General features: G+C 40.7%; 1 protein-coding gene across 1 annotated transcript in view; it reads left to right on the forward strand.

The window, feature by feature from the left end:
- Nucleotides 1-20,347, forward strand: part of LOC146550810 (cadherin-4-like) — a 249,575-nt gene that overhangs the window by 170,350 nt on the left and 58,878 nt on the right. The window contains exon 5 of the mRNA XM_085258648.1: nucleotides 5,891-6,088. Within this exon, the coding sequence (XP_085114774.1) occupies nucleotides 5,891-6,088 (198 nt within the window). The remainder of the gene's footprint in view (nucleotides 1-5,890; nucleotides 6,089-20,347) is intronic.

Below are 20,347 nucleotides of genomic sequence, written 5' to 3' on the forward strand. Positions count from 1 at the left end.
CCTCCACACCCCACATCCCTACCCACCCACACAAACACATACACACCATATGCCAGGTTGCTTGACACATTTTCTTTAAAGCAGCCTTAAAAGCTTTTTTCTTGGGCGTCCATCTAATGAAGTCAGCCTTGAAAGCATTGTTTCCGCTGGCAGATACAAGCCAACCCTCTGAGGGACCTTGACCAGGCAAGAACAAACAGAGACAAAGAAAAACACTTTTTATAGACTGCATCATACAGGACCTTCAACTTTCAATATGTGCCAGAAGCCATTGCCATCTTCCAACACTGTAGACTGCTTCTGTGTTGTATTTTATTTTTATTCTCAAATGTCAGCTGCTGGGGAGGAACTGTAAAGCTACACATTTCACAGAAGTAACAGCAATCGAAAAACTCGAAGAAAGATAAACGGCACTAATCACCTTTAATGGAAATACAATGTAACTGAACCTGTTCTTTACTTAGTTATTTGTTTATTTTTACAAATGAGTCTATGATGCTGGATTTTTTATACTCCCTCCCATCACACATGCTCACATGTACACACTGTAACATATTTATTTCCATATTTTAAATGCAAAATTATTAACCACTAGTTAGATATATCCAAAATATTGGTCACTTTGTTAGACACACCTGTTCACCTGTTCAGTAATGCAAATATCAAATCAGCCAATCACAGGGCTGGAATTCATTTAGGCATTTAGACATAGCAAGCAAAATGGGAAACAAAGGTGATCAAGTGACTTTAAGCATAGCATCGGCTGGTCTGAGTGTTTCAAAAACTGCCAAGAAACTGAGCTTTTTTGGCACAACTATCTCTAACTTTTACAGAGAATGGTCCAAAAAAGAGAAAATATCTAGTGAGCAGTTCTCTAGTTGTAAATATTTTGTTCATGCCAAAAGTCAAAGGAAATGGCCAGAGTGCTGATAGGAAGGCAACAATAACTCAAATAAACACTTACTGAAACTACGGTATGAAGACAACAACACATCAAACTTGAAGTACAGGGGCAACAGCAGTAGAAGAAACAAGAATCTAAGGATGCATTTCATCAGAGTGGGATGACATAAGATTGGAAAATGTTGCCAATTTTTTTTTTCTTTACAGTCTCAGTTTCTATGGAGACATTTGGATGGGTGGGGTCAAAATTTGGCATAAACAATATGAAAGCACAAATCCATCCTGCCTTGTATTAACTGTTCAAACTGCTGGTAGTGGTGTAACAGTTGAATAAATGTTGTGGGAGATTCACATCACAGATGTGCAGATGACATGATTGTACTTTCTCCATATGTTTGTCCTGTTTATATCTCTTTTATAATTTCAGTTTTCGCACACTGTGCATTTAAATGGGGGAACTGCTAGGTATGGGCTACCCTGTACAAATGAAAGTTGATTTACTTGCCTCAATTAGTGATCCTGGAGGAGACATAACAAAGACACGAACTACAAATTTCTTGCTGTCTGCTGGTGTGAGTGTTTGGTTAGTAAAGTTTTGTGCAGCTGTTTTACCTGCTGGTGCACCATCAGCCTAACACAGCCCAGTGCTTGAGGAATCCATGTTATTGAGACAAGCTGTCAGTACCTACTGACTAGGGGGAGACAGAGAAAAACAATAACACTGCAAGAAGAGGGCAGAGGGGAGCACGAAAGCTAGGGATAGCTCAAGGGACTGTGATTGAGACAGAGTGCAAGTGATGCATAGCTTCAGCTATGATGTTCGTGACTGAATTCTTGACATGTTTTACTATCTTGTAACCCTGAGCTGTGTTGGTAAACTTACCGTCGAACAACTCTGCAGATAGTATCACTTTAATATTACCTTTTGCCACTGGAACAGTAAACACGAAGCTGTAAACTTGCAGATGATGGGCTCTAAACTGTAGCTTTAGAGATAAATCGTGTATGTATAAAGCAATATACTTTAACAGAAGGAATAATATATTTGATAATGAAGGGAATCAGGTGTCACACTAAAGGTTCTACTACTGTAATTTCAACGATTTTTGCTTGTTTTAGCTCATCTTGGAAGGATCTGCAATAAAGCAAATTTTTGTACGCTCTGTTCATTGTATGTTCACAGTCATGTGGTTTGCAGTATTTCAACACAGACATTACTTATTTGATGTCTGTCATAACTCCAGCATTTGATGTAGCTGTTCTGACTCATGGATGAGTTAATGTTCTTTAGGAGATTGAAAATGGGTTCCTTTCACATTTGAGTTCCTTATTTGAGCATCTTTCAAAAAGACAGTTTTGTGGTGGTCATTTCTCTGTGCCTATAGGGATGGTGTGAGAAAAGTGTATGATGGGTGCATACTGTTTGATTGAGGTGTGTGTCTATGACTCAGCTGTCATTGTCTGTTGAAAGAGGCTGTAAATCCAACTCCAGACACGCTTTCTGTTAATAGGCTTTTTATGCCTGGTGTAAATGACAAAAGGTATGAAGTTTATGGTTTCTTTTAAATATATGCACATACATACTCGCACAGAATTAACATCACCTCTGTCCTGCTTGAGTCTACGCATGATGACACAAAGTGTTTCTCATATGGCGTTCTTCTGATAAGAAATGTTTACATGTTTTAAGAGCCATAGTCTTTTACAATTGCTATATCATTGTTATTGCTCCTATGTGTCTTGGTTAAAAATGAGAGATTTTCTGGAGTAATTCGTGTGCACATAACTAAAGTGAGAATTGTACTGAGTATAAACATATCATTTGTTTGAGAAGAGAAAAGTACTTATCAACAATATGTATCATGGGTGCATATTACTGTCATTAAATTTAAAATGCATTTATTTTTTCTAAAAAGAAAAATAAAGTCTCAGTGCACATTTATAACAATAATCATAATGTTCTTTTTGTGCCATTTTCCATTAAATGACTTTTATGACTTGCAAATTATAGCATTCTTTTGTGTTATCTTTATTTAACACAGCATTCCAAATTTTGAAATTAGGCTTGTAGAATTGCACGCAGTATTGTAAAAAGGACAAATTGTTGGAAAGCTTTTGCAGAAAATCTGCTAATGCTCTGAATTTAAAGCAAGTTTGGTGCATTAAGGTAAATTTACACACCATTTGGCACATGAAATTTTCATGTGGTCTGCCAGCGAATTGTACTGCTGGTATTTCCATTGAGTTTTGTGAAGCGTTAGAAAGACTCCGTTTCTTTCTCACTTATTTTTGCTTTTTTTCTTACTAATACACTGGGGAAAACATTTTTTGAAACCCTGCTGAATTCGTAAGTTTGTTCACTTACAAAGAAATGAACAGTCAGTGGAAATACCGAATATCAACCAAAAATTGATTTATATAGCATTGATTGAAATAAGTATTTGTCATGTCTGAGTGTGGGCAGGCAGGAAGAGAGGACCCAAAATGCAGGACTCACTGAGGCGGAAGTAATTCAAAACACACAGCTTTATTGCTGGTAAGAAGCAGAACAGAAAAACACTAACTAAACTGGAAGAACGGAATGAGTAGGCAGGAAGGCTGGCTGGCAAACGGAGCACACGGAGGAAGCGAGGGTAAACAGACGTTAACGATGCGACACCGAGTAGGGGAAGACACAGACACTAAATACAAGAGGCGAACGGAGCAAAGAGGAAACAGCTGGGAGACACGGCTGACGTTGATTACACTGACGAGACAGGGAGAGCACAAAGCTGAACGCACTGACAAAGGGCACAGACCTACAAAATAAAACAGGAAGCACACGCCAGACAGAGACAGACTCGTAAACAGGCATAATGACGTCATGGACAAACAGAGGGACATACGGGCAGAGAAGACTAAGCACAGGCAACCTAAACCAAACATAAGGGCAAGATAACAAAACCTAAACCAGAAATAATCATCATCAACATCATCATCAGATAACTAAAGAATCAGAATATAATTGTAATCAAAACAGTATCACCAGAGAATAACTAATCCATAATGCAAAATAAACCAAAACATAAGAAACTCAAAATACTGGGTCGACCCGACCCAGGACCGTGACAGTATTTGTTCTCCAAGCAAATAATAACTGAATATTTGTTAGCAAGCACAGTAAGACGCTGCTTGTAGTTGGTCACCTGGTTTGCACACATCTGACGAGGGGTTTTGTCACTTTCCTTGGCTTTCTAAATCCTTTTAGTTTCTTGGCTGCTGTTTGGCAACTTATAGCTCCCTCCACAGATTTTCCATAGGATTGAGATCTGGAGACTCGCTAGGCCATTCCATGACTTTAATTTGCGTCCTTAGCCGCTCTTTGCCTTGGTGTTATGTTTTGAAGACCTATTCACAACCCATGTTCAGTCTTCTGGCTAAAGGAAGGAAGTTCTTATCCAAGATTTTACACTGCATTGGACCCTCGGTGCATTAAAGTCATCATGTACCCTTAGGAGAAACATAGCCTCAAAGCTTAATGTTTCCACCAATGTTCTTGACTGTGGGAATAGTATGCATTTCTCTTCCTCAACACATAGCAGGTTGAGTTGCCAAAAAGCTTGATTTTGGTTTCATCTGACGCAGCACATTCTCCAAAACATTCTCTAAATCATTTAGATACTCAATATCATGTCATGTGCGTTATCAAGCAGATTTGCAGATTTCAGTCCATTACAGCGTAGTGTGTTACCAGTGGTGTTCTTGAGGACTGTAGTGCCTTTTGATCATTAACAAACTCCTATATAGTTTTACGCTGCACCCCGTCACCTTTTCGTGATCTTCATCCCCTTACGAGGCAAGATCTTGCATGGAGCTCCAGACTGAGGGCAACTGATGTCCATTTTATATTTCTTCCATTTCCAAATAATCGCACCAACAGTTGTCACTTTCTCACCAGCTTCTTGGTTACAGTCTCGTAGCCTGTTCCAGCCTCGTGTAAGTCTACAGTCTTGTCCCTGACATTCTTTGACAACTCTTTGGTCTTGCCCATTGCGTTGGAGAGGTGGGAATAGATGAAATTGATTCTGTCGACGGGTGTGCTTTATACACATAACAAGCTGAGATCAGGAGTGTCTGTAATTGATTGTGTGCTTGAATGTTATGTGCACCACACGGGCATAGAGACAGTTTTTGAGAGCCAGAATTCTGGTTGGGTTGAAGTGCATCAAATCCTTATTTCACTCCATGACATGCAACTTTTATATAATCTGTTTATTCTGGATTTTTTTTCACATTCTGTCTCTATAAATTAAAATAAAACCACGATAAAAATTAGACTGTTCAACCTTAAAATATTTCCCCAACTGTATATACAATTATTGTGTTAAATTTTTTAGTTGCAAAAAGGTTTTTGGTTGACTTCTTTTTTCTTTATCCAAGCTGCCAAAACTCCAATTACTTGCAAAAAGACTTGTTTTTTGCCCAAGTGAAGGACTGATTTGGCGAATGATGAAATGAATGGATGAATGATCTTGTGTCTGACTGGGTCCATTAGATCTTTCAAAATCATTGCATTGTGCACTTTGTTTCCATAGCAACTTCAGATTTCTCTGCAGAAATACTAGTTAAAGGACAAAGAGTAGATACCTCCTTATATGTAATACTTGTTTTTATATTTAAAAAAAACAAACAGGTGACAGTGACAACTGCCATCTTAGCTGATGAGTTTGATGTTTTTTTTAAGGTGATGATTGATCATTGCAGCTACAGCAAGCTCTCAAAAGCTGGTACCCAAGAAAGTGGTTTGACATACAGCTAACTGCTAAAAAAGCCTTGACATTTTCTTAGTGAAGAGATAATAAAAGATTTCAAAGTTCACAGAGATATAAAATAAATATGCTAAACCTATAAAAATGTCTTTTATCTGCAAAATTGTGCTTTGTCTTTTAGCATGACATCAATTACTATTGTAGCATCCTAAGTAAAACCTTGTTGTTCTGTCTTTAAGGTCACAGAGAATGAAAAGAAAGTTGCTGGGAGAAAAGAGAAGAAGGAGGCGGTACAAACACCACCTCCTGTCATCATGTTCCCAGGGTCCGGTCGCAACATCACCAAGGGTCTACGAAGACAGAAGAGGGACTGGGTAATCCCACCAATCAATGTGGCTGAAAATTCTCGAGGACCGTTCCCTCAGATGCTTGTCAGCGTAAGTGACAGATCTGATTGGCCGCGTCGCTGATGTGTTCTTAATTTACAGCTGGGATTTCTTGAGGGCATTTAACAAGTAAGGCTGATTGGGATATGTATAATGGATGGTGATAAATAACAGAAATACATTAGCATAACTAGTTTGTTTGCCACATCCTTGCAGATGATTATGCTGTGTTCCCCTGATGCAGCTACAGCCACAATGCCTTACGGTATTTAAACAGCCCTGATTGACCCTGAGAAGTTTTCCCCTTAGACACCTAAACAGCAAACTCTTGCACAGTGTGAGGTCCCATAGGGTCACAGTGAAGCTAATGATTGTTTATTCCTTTTTTATGCATCTTTTCTTTCCTTTATCAGGTTATTTCAGAAAGGTTGCTTAAGGTTCAGTTCTATTTTTATAACTGTATAACAATACAATTTGTCACAGAAGTTTTAGTGAAGCCTCTTGTTTGATATGAGAAGAAAGCATGAAATCCTGCCATTCTCAAAGTCAAAAGAGTAGAACAGTATTTCTTTTCTTCTGTGCCCTAATAGGCACATTAGTTTATTGGTTTAGAACTTCCTGTAAATAAAGAAGCAGCAGAAAAACATGAAGAGTGTATAACCATGTCTTTGTTTAGCATTCAAAATCAGAATTCATCAACAATTACAGATGGAAAATTTATTTCTGTAAAACCTTTGCTTTTTTGATAAGGCTGTAATTACACGCTATATATAAGTGCTGCATGTCGAAGGTTAGAGGCTGAGCCCGCACACCTGTCGAATAAATTAATAAATAAATGTTTAACTTGCTGTGCAAAGGCTTGAGTTGCAGGAGGTTTAAAATTCAGGGATTCTGTCACAACAGAATGTGTGGTTTGACTCGCTCATAGGCAAGCTCTTGACTTTAAGATTGCGGTGCACGCTGTAACTCATCAAAAAGCATTCCACAAGACTGCTGCTTTATTCGCTGCTGCTTCTTTCCTTCTCTCTTTATCTGGAATATCTAGCCATCAGCTTTTCCTTGCTGTTTACAAAACTCTCATAGTTTATCTCTTTGGGGTTTAAAATTGTGCAAAAGAAGCAGATTTTTCCTATTGTTTCTGTTCTTTGTTTTTCAACTGGGTTTCATCCAGTCCCCAGGGAAAAGCCTGGGGAGCTACTTGAAGGAAACTTTTTTTTTCTTCCATAGTGAAACAAAAACATCAAGTCAAAGAGGAAGGAGTTTGTAAGTCTGTGTTTTGGAGTGAGTGCCTCTACAGCTGGACTGTGTCCCATCAGCCTGGCACAGTGTGGCTTTCTCATCTGAGCCTGCTGAGCCCATGAGTAGTGCTACACCAGCAATAAACTGGCCAGACAGTTCTTCTATTTCCATGAGCTGGTCAGAACCAGAGAGAGACAGAGGAGATGGCGAGGGGGAAAGAGAGAGAGGGTATCAAAGGAACATTTGGAAGCATAGTTTGCAGCCAAACACAATTCACTTTGTGCGGTAAATAGGTCCGTCAGGGGCTAGTGGATTGCTGAGAGCTGAGCGTTTCGAGCAGAGGAGAAGTGATGCGTGTTGATGCCTCTGTTGGACTCTCAAGCTCCCGTCTTTCTCTTTAATGATGACTGGAGGGCAGGAAAGGCCATACTGAGAGCTAGAGATTTTAACAAGGACACAGGGGTGGACGGCATGGGGATAATTTTGCCATACTTGTTTATCTGCTTAGTCCTTTCTAATAACCTACTTTGTCCTCTGTTGAGAATTCGGGCTTTTATGCATCTGTTTCTGTTTCAAAAAAATGAAGCAAAAATGCATATTTTATTCAATAAAAAAAGGTCTCGAAGCAGCGCTTGGAGTCTTTCGGTTGCCCTTCAGTTGCACCATTACTCAGTGTTCTGTGCACTATGGCTGTGTGATGCTACTTCTAATGGTCTGTGAAGTCAGTCTCTTCCTTAATGGGTTGTTCTGTCATCCAAAGCAGCACTGAGTGACATGCAGGCAGTGGCCTTCCCGACCATCCTAGTACTTTTCTCCCTGCCCTGGCCGAGTTGCCATCAGTTGGACAGGTGGGGTGACAGCAGCCCTCACCTGTATCTCTGCAGGTCTACAGCACTGTCACTTTGATCACGCTAGCACACGATTGGGCAGGTGTCAGGACAGAGCCCCTACTGATTGGCCTCGCAGCTCGCAGCCTGACATGGCTCGAGGGAAATGTTGACTGCATAGGCAAAGTTATGGCAGAACTGTTCTCCTATCGGTCTCTAAAGTCAAGGCAGTGACAGTGGAATGTTATTGACTGAATTTTATTAATAGCTGTGCTGAGATGACGGCTTCAGAACCCTGCACTCCCCTACTGTACATCAAGTTGTTGTGTACATGATATCACTCTGTGGTTGAATGTTAGACCTTATCAACCTCTAGTGTCAGAGTTGTGAGACTGAATGTAGCTATTCTTCCTTTGCCGATAATGGCCAGTAGTGCTTCCTTACAACAAATGGGCATGAGCGCTGCATAACTTGTAACAAAAGGATAAAATGGAAGGCTAGCAAAGAGAGCAATTGAAAGGATACAGAAATACTGTTAGCACTGTTCTAGACAAAACAAAGAGATCCAAAAAGCCTATAACAAAGAGCGAGCAGAGTAATTTTTCACAATAAACAGGTGTTCTCTGTCATTTCTTTCTTCTATGGCCAAACTTCCATCAATAGTATGTAAGGGACATTGATTTTTCACAGGGGCTTTTTGAAACCTTTCATTGATTCACACACTTCTCCTACAGCAGAGTGGCATCGATTTTTTTTTTTTGCTTGGGTAAATAAAGACTCAGCGTAACCACCCAACTCCCCCCAAATCCCTTATTCGCCCCAACAATTGCTTAACCCCACCATTAGAACAAGCATCAGCTAAAAAAAGAAGAAACCCCTGATGAAACAACAGCATAGATAACGAGTAAGACCATTTATGATTAAATGTCTGAAATGGTTTGGGTTGTTTGTTTGTTTTTTTGTTGTACTGCTGCCGGTTGAAAATAGCAAAGAGTATAAACACTGGTTTTGTCAGAGTTGCTGGTTGCCTGACAGGCAAGGTTTTAGTACCACAATGGAAATATTTTTTTATCCAGTATCTTAAACCTGAAGTCTCTGCAGTGATCCAGTGACAGGTGCTGTCACCTAGGTTAGACCCTCTTGGTCAGCTTGGCCCTTTCTGTGTGGTTCTGCCTTGTTGGACTTCTTTCGTCAAAAGATATTTATTTTTTTCCACTTATCCAATTCAGGCTCACAAACAGGCCGAAGCCTATCACAGCTGCCATAGGGCAAAGAGTAGGGTGCACCCTGAACACATAGAGACAGACAACCATTGGTACTTACACCCAGCGCCAGGAATTACCAATTAACTTAACATGCATGCATTTTGACTGTGAGGGGGAGTCAGAGTCCCCAGAGAGAACCTACACACAGGCAGTGAGAGAACCAGCTGGTGGCTTTAAACCCAGGACCTTCTTGTGCTGAGACAACGGTGGTAACCTCCGCACCACTGTGCTGTCTGGTTAAGGACATAGGTTAAGTTGATTGGCGCTTCTAAATTGTCAGTGGATGTGAATTAGATATTACTTAAAGTGCATAGAAGAAAGCGTATGTCAAGATGTGATTTGCAGTTTGATGGACATTGGTCACTAAGATTTTAAACTCCTTTATAAATGCCAGTACAGATAGTGACAGTGATCACACAAATATTGTTGCTGCATTCTTGACTAGTGTTAAAACATAGTGGGCCTTTTTTAAAAGGTTGTTCTCTTTTTCATCAGATACTTTGTAGACGTTTTCACCATAGCTTTTGTTGTACTGTAAGTTGCTATCCTTACTGCCTTTATCACTACAGTTGTTCCTCTCTTCAGCTCCAGCAAATCAATCATTCCTATCTGACATAAAGCGCATCACAGTTGAGGTGGCAGGGTGGGTATGTCACCACAGGCAGCAGATTTAAAACCGTGCTCCTGGGAAATAGAGATCTTTTACTTGTCGCTGATAGGCTTAATCAGCATTTTGTGAACTCGGATCACAAAGGCATGAATGTAAAGGCAGTCAATTTGCATAGAAAACTTCCACACTTGAGCTTTAACATAGTAGACACAAATAAGGAATAGTGAGGTTTTGTTTTGCTTTTTTTTCCCCGGACATGTTCTGGATTTGTGTGGACTACAATGAGAAATGACAGCTTGTGTGAATTAGCACGCTATGGAGGTGTGGCACGCACTGTCACCTTTGGTTGGACTTCTCTCATTTTTCTTTAGTGCTGCCGTTTTAGGTCTTTAAACTCTCAGCCTCATAATAAAAAGCATTTTTCAAAATATGATCAAAAGATGGAGTCAGGAAATAAAAGCCTGCGATGAGAATGTAATCAAGTAATCGTGCATCAGAACGTCAACATCGCCGGTGTCAGGGCAGATGTGGTCACACCCCAAGACAGTCTGTAGTTATCCTTGTCCTCACTCTTCTCTCCCCCTTTCAGCGTCTCTTGCTTTTTCAATCCTTTTCTAACCTCCACAGCTCTGGGTAATATTCTAGTGTTTTGTTTAGTGGAGATATTGTTTTGAGAGAGAAGACATTTATTTTGCGAGCTGGACTCAGGGATGTGAAAAGAGTGCAATTTCAGCTAAACTGTTGTTTTTATTGGATAATATTTCTTTGGAAGAAAATTTTTCTGTCTGCTGGCTCTCGTTCAGACAAAGAAGCCAGATATTCCGATAAAGTGCGGTTGCATCCCTTAGTAACCACAGACATTATATTGACAGGAATACCACGGTGAGAAAGAGCAGCGAGGAGAACAGTAAGCCAAACAGATGGACTCTTGTCTTCAGTCACCGATATGATCAGAAAGCCTTTTATTGGACATCATAGTTGATTTGTCATTTGTTTCAGTATTTATTGTAGCTATTTATTTCCTGCTAGTAGATTTAGACCCTGTAAGTTAAACGCTGACAAAACACTGACATTTGTATCAGATTATTTGTGTGTTGCAGTGCATCTGGTTATGTTTATTGCACTCGCTGCAGCACCTGTGCTCCATTTTCTACATCTCTCTCTACGGAGCGTGTTGAGAAGCGTTTTTCGAGCAGAATGAGAGAACTCCCCATCGCACCCCACCCTCGAGGTGTCTCTGCTTTCTCTGCGTACATTTACCAATGATTAATGACTGCTCCGCTTCACTAACAGACACAGCAACAACAACAACAACACCACCAGAAAAACAGACAGAAAAAAGAAAGGAATCTTAAAGAAAATGAGGGACAAAAAGTAGGGACTGTTCCTCATTGTATAAGTGAGCTGGAGCTAATTGCACTGGCGAATAGATGGGTGGATATGACTGAGAGAGAAGGGAAACAGAAAGAGGGACTGTAGGGCTAGACCCGGATCAGAGGCATGTCTGTGTTTAGGTCTAACAGATTTCCTGGAGAACTGCTGTTCACAGCCTCTTCCCTTGAGTCTAATGAAGCCTTCTGGCACTTGCCACCCCACCACCCGGCCAACACCAGCACTGCACCGCTCCAGTCTTCCCCCTTCATCTTCGCTCCCTCCCTCCTGCCGAGACATATGCTCACAAACACACACACATTCAATCACAAACAAACATACGGATGCATACACAGGCACAGAGAAGAATTACTTGTCCTACACAGAAAGCAAACAAAGGATCAGTAAAGCGCATGTGCTGCGCTCTTGCCTTTGTATATGCTCATTGTTTGGGGTTTTGTTTGGTCGCATTTCGGCTTTATCCCTGAACAAAGAGAAGGGAAAGCAAAGCCAGAAAAACAGGACTCCATCTTGTTTTGTTTTGTTTTTTCAACCTAGTCCACCAGAAACAAAACCACAGGATGGTGAAACACAGGGATGCGAGTATTTAAGGATCACAGCCCAATCCAGAGCTTGGCCACTAGGAAACCACATTGGTCCCCATATGGAATGATTTATAAAAGTTGAAATGCAGAGGCTAAATGAATTCAGGCTGCAAAATCATTCAAATTTGTGGCTACAATAATTCCATCAAACACATGAAAAGTATGTGCACAGCTGTATATGTACTGGAGCATTTTATATTTGCGTGCCATGTTTTGTCTCTTATTATTCCATTGTTCTGATGCATCTACAGTATAAAGTCTGCTAAAGGCTTTAGCAGACACACACACACACACACACACACACAAGCACATTCTATCAAGCTGGAGAAGAAAAGAAAGAAACAATAAATGTTTTTCAGATAAGGGTGGCCCTCCTACAGAGTATTAAGTGGAAAGAAAAGGCAGCAGCCTCAGTCCAGGATGGAGAGCACGAACAGTCATGTCAGCATTTCATTTGTGCTCATTTGTCTTTACGCTGTAACGCATCTTGGCCCGTTTTAAACTCTCATCTTTTTTGTTTGATTTCACTTCCCCGAGAATTCACACGAGGTATTTCCTTTCCAAACCCCAGCTGTGAATTTTCTTCCAGCACAAACATCCAGTGTTTAGTGACATTGAAGATCATTTTGCTAGAAATACAGTTTGATATTTTCTCATGCTCTTCTTTTTGCTCTGCTCTTTAGAGAATTGCTCCAAGGATGGAAATGGCACTCAGCTGGTTGGCCTGTCTGCCACTTTAGTGATTGATCGATCCACCACTTTGGTCCAGACTTGAACATACCATTACTACTAGATGGATTATCATCAAATTTTATGCAGTCATTCATGGCCCTCAGACAAGCTTATTGATTTTGGTGATCCTCTGACTTTTATTTTTGGATTGTTATTTTTTAAATAAAATATCTCAAACTATTTTCCCTGATTGCCAGAACAAGCTTTTACATCTCCCCGGGATAGATTGAAAAGCCTTTCATCTCGTAACCTTTCTTGTTGTGCCATCGTTTCCATTATAGTTCATCCACAACTTTGCCTTAAATACTGTATATCATATCCCTTTCAGCCTCCTCCTTTCTATTTGCGTTCAATGCTAATTGGTCAATTTCATTACACATTAAAATAAGGTTCATTACTCAAACACCCAAAGTGCTGCATGTGCATGTCATGGTAAACAATTTATCTTATCTACTTAATAAAAAATGATCATCGCAAATATTAACTCATCTGCTCATGCACAGCTACATCTACCTTGGGTCATGCAAAGGTAAATTGGAAGCATTCAGATATAATTCATCCTTTTATTATTTTTTTCAATGAGTTCATGTGACAGCTGGGACGTAGCTGGATATCGAGTTACGATGGCACGAGTAAAACACCAAAGAAAGTTGAAAGTGCTTTACATTGTTTCTCCTGCTAATGGAGTCTTTGCGATGGAAGAACACCCTCACTGCTGTCTTTTTTGACAGGTCAAATCATTAATGAAACATTTGACCATAAAAGCAATTTGACGATCTTCTGAACAGCATGAGATCTCAATGCTATTTAAAAAGGGGTGAGCAGCTACAGTCACATTAATTATCTTATGCAAGGAGGTAGTGGAGGACAAACGTGCACTATGAAGAGAAAAGCTTTAAAGATTCTTTAACAGAACCATTTCAGTATGCTTAGTTATGATTCTCATGAATAATTCCCGACATTCCTCAGAGACTCCCACTCTTTGTACAGTAGTCTTGTTTTGGCATGTACCCTGTGAACTTCATTTCCTTTCCTCTAGTGAAATTAGTGCAATCAATGTAATTACATTTATCAGCACTAGGAAATTGAATCTTCTACAGTGTTCTGGTATTGACTGGAAAACTAATTGTTCCTACATTTGTGTATTTGTCAACAGCATTTGGCCTTTGTTTCATCCTCTGCTTAGTAAAGTGAGACTGAAATTTAATTTTCACTGTTTAATATCTCATTATTTTTAAATTAGTGGCGTGAAGTCCTGGTAAACATGTTCATCAGGCATACACAGCGGGGTTTGTTTTTCAATAGAAAATTTTCCAGCCATGGCCTTGTTGCACACAACGAGGCCCAGAGCAGCTACTACTAAGGCTTAGCTGTGAGAAAAAAAAACAAACAACACAAAACCTCCACCTCAGCCACCCACTCACTCTTGCACACGCACAAACAGCAGACGCAAAAACACACACATATTCACAACCCCAATGTATTCCTCTCTGATATGACATCAGGCAGCACCAGGCAGGCTCCCTCCTGGGTTCAGTTGGTGTTAAATTAAACAGTAAATCATCTCACCAAAAGACACAAGAGTTATGTGTGAGTCAAGGGCAACAGTTCTAGGCTCTTTAATAGGAGATGAGGAGGACTTTATGAAGGAGATAAATAACAGCTTAACAAACAGCCTCTGTCTGGTCCCCTGGAGGTTGGCCTCGGCGACCCTGTGGATCAGTAGGATGAAGGAGAGCCAAGATTCTGTATTTCTCTAAAGACATGAAAAAATAATGAGGAGTAAAATTGGAAGAAAGATATTCAGAAGGGGACACGAGGCGGTGGGGACCAGTAATGAAGTGTTGGGGACAAAGGGTGGCTGCGATTGTTGGTCTTATGAGGCAAGGTCGGTCGAATGGAAAGGACAGGTTGACAGACAGGCTGGCGGTAGAGCAGAAAGGAAGTTACAGAGAGAATCACGCATGCAGACAAGTGGGTCAAGCCGGCAGACAGATGAAGACAAAAGACATGCAGATGCAGACATGGCAGTTGTCCCGTCAGGTGATGCTTTCCCCCCACCTCAGCTCAGTTATGTCGGCATGTTTTCCCGAGAGACAGACATTACGACATAAAATCAGATTCATCATAAAGCAGCAGCTTTTACAGGGAGTGAAGAAAGGAGTAATAGTGAGGAGAAAACGTCCTTGGGCATGTTACTGAGTTGAATTAAAAACGCTTTGGGATGCAAGTCATGTGATGTAATATTCTTATTTTATTCAATGTGCTCGTATTTTTCCATTTCCTCATATTTAACTCTCCCCCCCCCTGAAAGTAAAATGTGAAGGAAATCAAAATTGAGGCCTGCACAAGAATAATCTGATCCCATATACTTTGTCACTTACAATAAAAGGTTTCAGTCAGAACCTTTTCATGGAAGCATAATAGATACTGTCATGGGATGATCTTGTTTTTGTACAGAGGCAACTGTGCACACAGACAAGATCACAAACAGACACACACAAAGACCTGGTACAAGTAGGAAAACGTGGCTGTGTACGCTTGTAATAAAATTGCTCACAGTGCAGTAAAATCTCCCACAACCTCTCAAGATGAAATAGCTCCTATGATAAACAGTTTAGCACCAGACCAAAGAAAAAAGTTTCCAGGTTTAGCATTGTGTTTCACTTGTAAGTATTGCTGGGCAGTACACCCTGTTGATCCTTATACATTTTTATTTGTTTTTGATTTCCAGGAGAAGAGAACATTTACTCCTTTGGCTCAATAAAAGATTTAACGCCTCACATTGTTCATAAAACCGCAATGTCATTGATGCATAGCGCTTTGCACAGCGCCTTGCATCACGGCGTATAGCAGCTGAGCTTGCTGGTGCATTTCCAAATTTTCAGAAATGCTTTCCTGATAACTTCCGGGAAAAGAAAGAGGTTCGGAGAAAGTGGCCTCTGTGGCTCTAAACTGTTTTCTGATTTTTATCAATCAAGGACTGACAGGCCTGCTACTTGTCAAAAAAACTAAATCTTCTTGTACACCAGCCATCTGTAAGTCATCCTTATGGTACACGTGCTGTGCTCATGCACCAGCAAAAACCCACAAGCACGGATCCGCAGACACACATGGCTGTACAAACACACACACACACACACACACACACCTCTTCACTCTTCCAAGGTTCATTTGTCAAGATGACAGCTGGACTCTTGCTGAGGAGAAGTTTGCCAGGCAGAATCCCTCGCTTACTTAGTGGGAGCCAGAACATCCTGGGAAACATTCTGACACACAGAGGCTGCAGAGCCATCGTGTATGCATCTTTGTCTTTGCATGCATTATGTGTAAATGCACAACTTTTCCAAACGCCCAGCAGCACCATTGCAAGGTCCAGCCCCTCTTCAGTTTCTGCCTGTGCTTGGCAGGGGCAGACTTGGCAGGGAGCAGCACATTTTGTCAGGCTTCCAGTCAACATCAAAAGTGCATACTGCTCCCGCCTCTACCCGAACACCTTTCCTCTTTTGCCTTTTTACTCACAGCTGTTTACCTGTTTACCTTATGATATCTCCAAAGGGTTTCTCCCCGTAGGCTTGGAAGGAATGTACTGTAAGCGTTTTCTTCCAAACAGCCCTTCAGCAAAAGTCCACTAGAAATGCATCTATGCAGTGATGTAACTGGGTGTTTCTTTGACAGAGAAAATTCAAGACAAATTTCTCGCGGCATATCTTCCCACAAAGGTCGCATGTCTGGTCGTCGGGGAAAATTCCGTCCACTTTCTCACAGCATGTATATATTTTACCAGACGGTTGTCCAATCATACAAGTTGTGGCAACTTCTCTGCATTTACTGTTTCCAGGTTTCTAGCCAAAAGGGCTCATGTTCTGCTACCGAGTTCTGCTGATGCAGTGAGTTCAGAGCCACTTTTATTTTCTCTCCCTTTTTCTCACTCTCCTCACTCTTTCTTTCCTCCATTTTCCCTCTAGTCTGCATTTCTCTCTCTTCACTGCTGCCTGATGGATTTAGAAAGTGAGAGGAAGAAGGAAGGAGAAGGGATGTGAAAAAGTGGTCTGTGTATGGTGGACAGTGCAAAAACTGTATGTGCGTGCGTATGGATGGAGATTGGGAGGGGGGCAGTAATGACTGGGAAAAGTGCAGCGGCAGCAGATTTTGTGCCACTGTTATTCTCTCTCTCTCTCTTTCTGAGCCTCTCTCTATCGTACAAGCCTCCGACACTCTTTACTCTAATTACCCAGATTGGGTTTCCTGGGGATAAAGAGACGAGGCAGGAAAAGGGAGTTACAGGGGGTCCTTGATATTGTCCTTGTCAAAGCCCAGGGGGGCGACTGGAGAAGTCATTCATGCATCCATCACACTCCCAATTTTACAATTTAATCAATCTTCTAATGAAAGAGAGGGCCAGAGATGGAGAGAGGGAGAGGGGTTACAGTGAGATAGCAGCCCTCACACTCTCACCCCTCTAAACCAAAGCTAAGGGGTGCGGCCACTCTTTGTCTGCCACTACAATGGCTGCCTTATTTTCATTCTCCCAGCCTGGAAGAGGAGTGTGAGGAGGGCGAGTCATTCCATTGTTACCTCTAGGGAGAATAGCACCTCTAATTTGCCATAAGCCTTCACTATTAAAGACCAGACTCTTTTCACACTGCAATAATTGGAAAAGTCATTCACTGCTTAACTTCTATTACTCCATGTTATTTTCAGTAATGTGGAGGAAGGTCTTTTAATAATCTCACCTGCGTCACTTCTAGCTATCATTCAAATAACACAAAAGCACCCAGAGCATGCTATCTCTCCATTTCATTCTCTCACACACTGAAATAGACAACTGAACTGGGTAAATCTGTGATTGCATCTTTCTGGTCTTCTGTCCTCTCTGTGCCTTCCATAAATCTGCCTTTATATGGTTTATAGCTGTGTTGGGAAAGTTAAAAAGCAACTGTTTGTGTCACTCATTTTTTAAAGGAAATCACCGTCTTCAGTCACAGGTCATGATAAAATCACATCATAGTACAAAAAAAGTCTGGTTAAATGTCCACGGGCATCCTGGGGTGCCGGTTTAGCTCAGTGTGTTGAGTGGGCAGCCACATGCCATACAGCTGAGACTGTCCAGCCCGGGTTTGAGTCCGACCCACGGACCTTTGGCGCGTGTCTGCCCCCGCTTTCCCGTCCTTTCTTCACTGTGTCTATCAAATAAAATTGAAAAAGGCCACAAAAGATGTTCATGGCCATCCAACAATAGTAGTAGAAGAAGCTCATAGGTAAAAAGACTTACATATAATGTAGCTAAACCACAATCAAGTGCAAACTCAGTGAGTCAAAGACATATTTTAAACAGGAACAGGTAGATCTTTTCATGCAGACTGCATTCAGTCCTCGCCAACTAATGAATACAAAATGATATTAAGCTTGTGTTTTATGTTTAAAGGTGTAAGTGCATTTTTGAAAATCCCAAATTCAGACCTAGATACCCAACATCACTCCTGTCCTGCCTTTTGAAGAGATACAATGCTCAACATCAAAGTCTGAGCAGAAGTCTGTGTTTTAAAAAGGCCACAGGAAAGCTCTTAATGCAGACACTTTCCTGACTCACAGCAAAACACACAAGGTGCCTTTTTATCTCGGAGCGTGCACCAGAGTGCATTTGACAGATGGCGTGTGTATGTGAAGTGCAATGCCACCTAAAAACCTTTCTCTTGTAGAGGCTCTTTCTCTTCAGTGTTAACCAGTCTATTTGTGACCTGTTGACCAATCTCTACATTTCTTGTGTGCCTGTTAGGCTTTACTGTCCTGTTGAAGGAGTGTATCTCTCTCTTTGTTCCTATTGGCATTTGTGTTTGGAGTAGCAATCCCTGTTTGTTGGGCTTTAGAGCTGTGAAAGGCCCACCTTTCAGCTCTTTAGGGGTTTGCTGTGACTTTTCTGTCTGCTAGTTACAGACTGTTTCTACGGTCCTGGTGTTCACTGAACCAGCGTCATCCGTTGAAATACCAGTGGACTACAGAGCACCTAACTGACACGCTCGTGACAGGCCTGTGTGTGTGTTTGTGTGTTTCTTTTACATAGCATATCAAAGTGGCAGAATTTCATTTTGATATATTTCATGACTCAAATTCAGTGCTGCTTTTTACGAGTTCATTGTTTTTGTTATTTATTTTTTATGTTTATTTAGTGTATTTATTTTATATACTATTTTAAAATCATTTACACTTTATTAGGAACGCTTTGCTAGTACCTGGTTGGACCCCTCTTTGTCTTCACAGTGGCCTGAATTACGCTGTGGCATTTAAATGACACTCATTTATTATTTAGGGGCCCAGTTTGTGCCATGAAATATTACCCCCACATCATCAAACCATCACCAGCCTGAGCTGCTAACACAAGTCAGAATGGATTCATGTTGTTTATGGTGAATTCTGACCTGATCAGCCGAATGTTGCAGCAGAAATCGAGACTCGTGGTTTTCCAATCTTTAGTCAAAATTTGGTGAACTCGTAAAAACTGCAGTTTCCTGTTCTTAACTGACAGGAGTGGCATCAGGTGTGTTCTTCTGTTGCTGTAGCCCAACTTCTTCGAGCTTTAAGGTGTAGTGCTGTCAAAGAGTTTGCATAGTTTGGTTACAAAAAGGTTAATTGAGTTACTGGTGCCTTCCTATCAGCCTATCAGTTAAGTAGTGCGATCATTCTCTTGTCACCTCTGGCACCAATGAGACATTTTCTTCCAGAGAACTACTGCTTACTAGATATTTTCTCTTTTGCAGACCATTCTCTGTAAACCCAAGATGGTTGTTTGGGGAAAGTCCCAGTAGTTGAAGACACCATGTACACAGACCAGCCCATTCCTTTATGTTAATGAGCAGTCAAACAGATGTACCTAACAAAGTAGCTGGTGAATGTGTAACAGATTATAGACCCTGAATACTTGCATTGCTAGTACCGCTGAATAACTCATTCAAGGTATACTTTTTGTTTACTTGTTTTCTAAAACTTTACTGTAAAGGTGACTTTTCATTCCTCTGAAAAATCAAATATTTTCATAATGCCAGCATATTTGCTTTTTGAAGCTAGCAGGATGATATCATTCTTAAAGCTGCGAGACAATTCATATCAAAGCAGCACCTTCCTTCTAATGTGTTTGAAGTCGAATATTTCATTCAGCCGACTGCAAAGGGATTTCAGTGTTCGCCTGGCACTGTTTTTATTGACAATTTTTACTGTGGATAATGTTTTTTATGTATGCCTCCATCCTCAGGCATGAAAAGTGACACTAGACTATTTCTTTCTATGTTAAAACCACTGTCAACCACATCTGATATAACTACCAATGTAACAAACTGCTGCTGCTTCCTATGCAGATGAAATCCAAGTTATGTTGCAGTGGTTATTGTTTTACTGAATGCTATAAGTTTAAATGGAGAAAATGTAGCCGAGGTCATTACTCAAACTAAACGAAAATAACCAACTTCAAGGATCTTTGTCATTTCTGTGATAATTCACAAAGCTTAAAGAAGTTATACCAAAGCAAGTGGCAATTACAATTCTCCATACATGTTAACCTGCACATTATGGTAATTCCTGCGTGTATTTTAAAATAACACAATATTAAAAATCCCATATGTACCCATGATTTTCTTTAGGGTTTGTTCAACAAGTTAAAATGTACC

This window comes from Mchenga conophoros, linkage group LG20 (assembly GCF_057382185.1).
Source record: "Mchenga conophoros isolate Kocher_MC1m ecotype Shallow Benthic linkage group LG20, M_conophoros_male_GT1.1, whole genome shotgun sequence".
NCBI lineage: Eukaryota > Metazoa > Chordata > Actinopteri > Cichliformes > Cichlidae > Mchenga > Mchenga conophoros.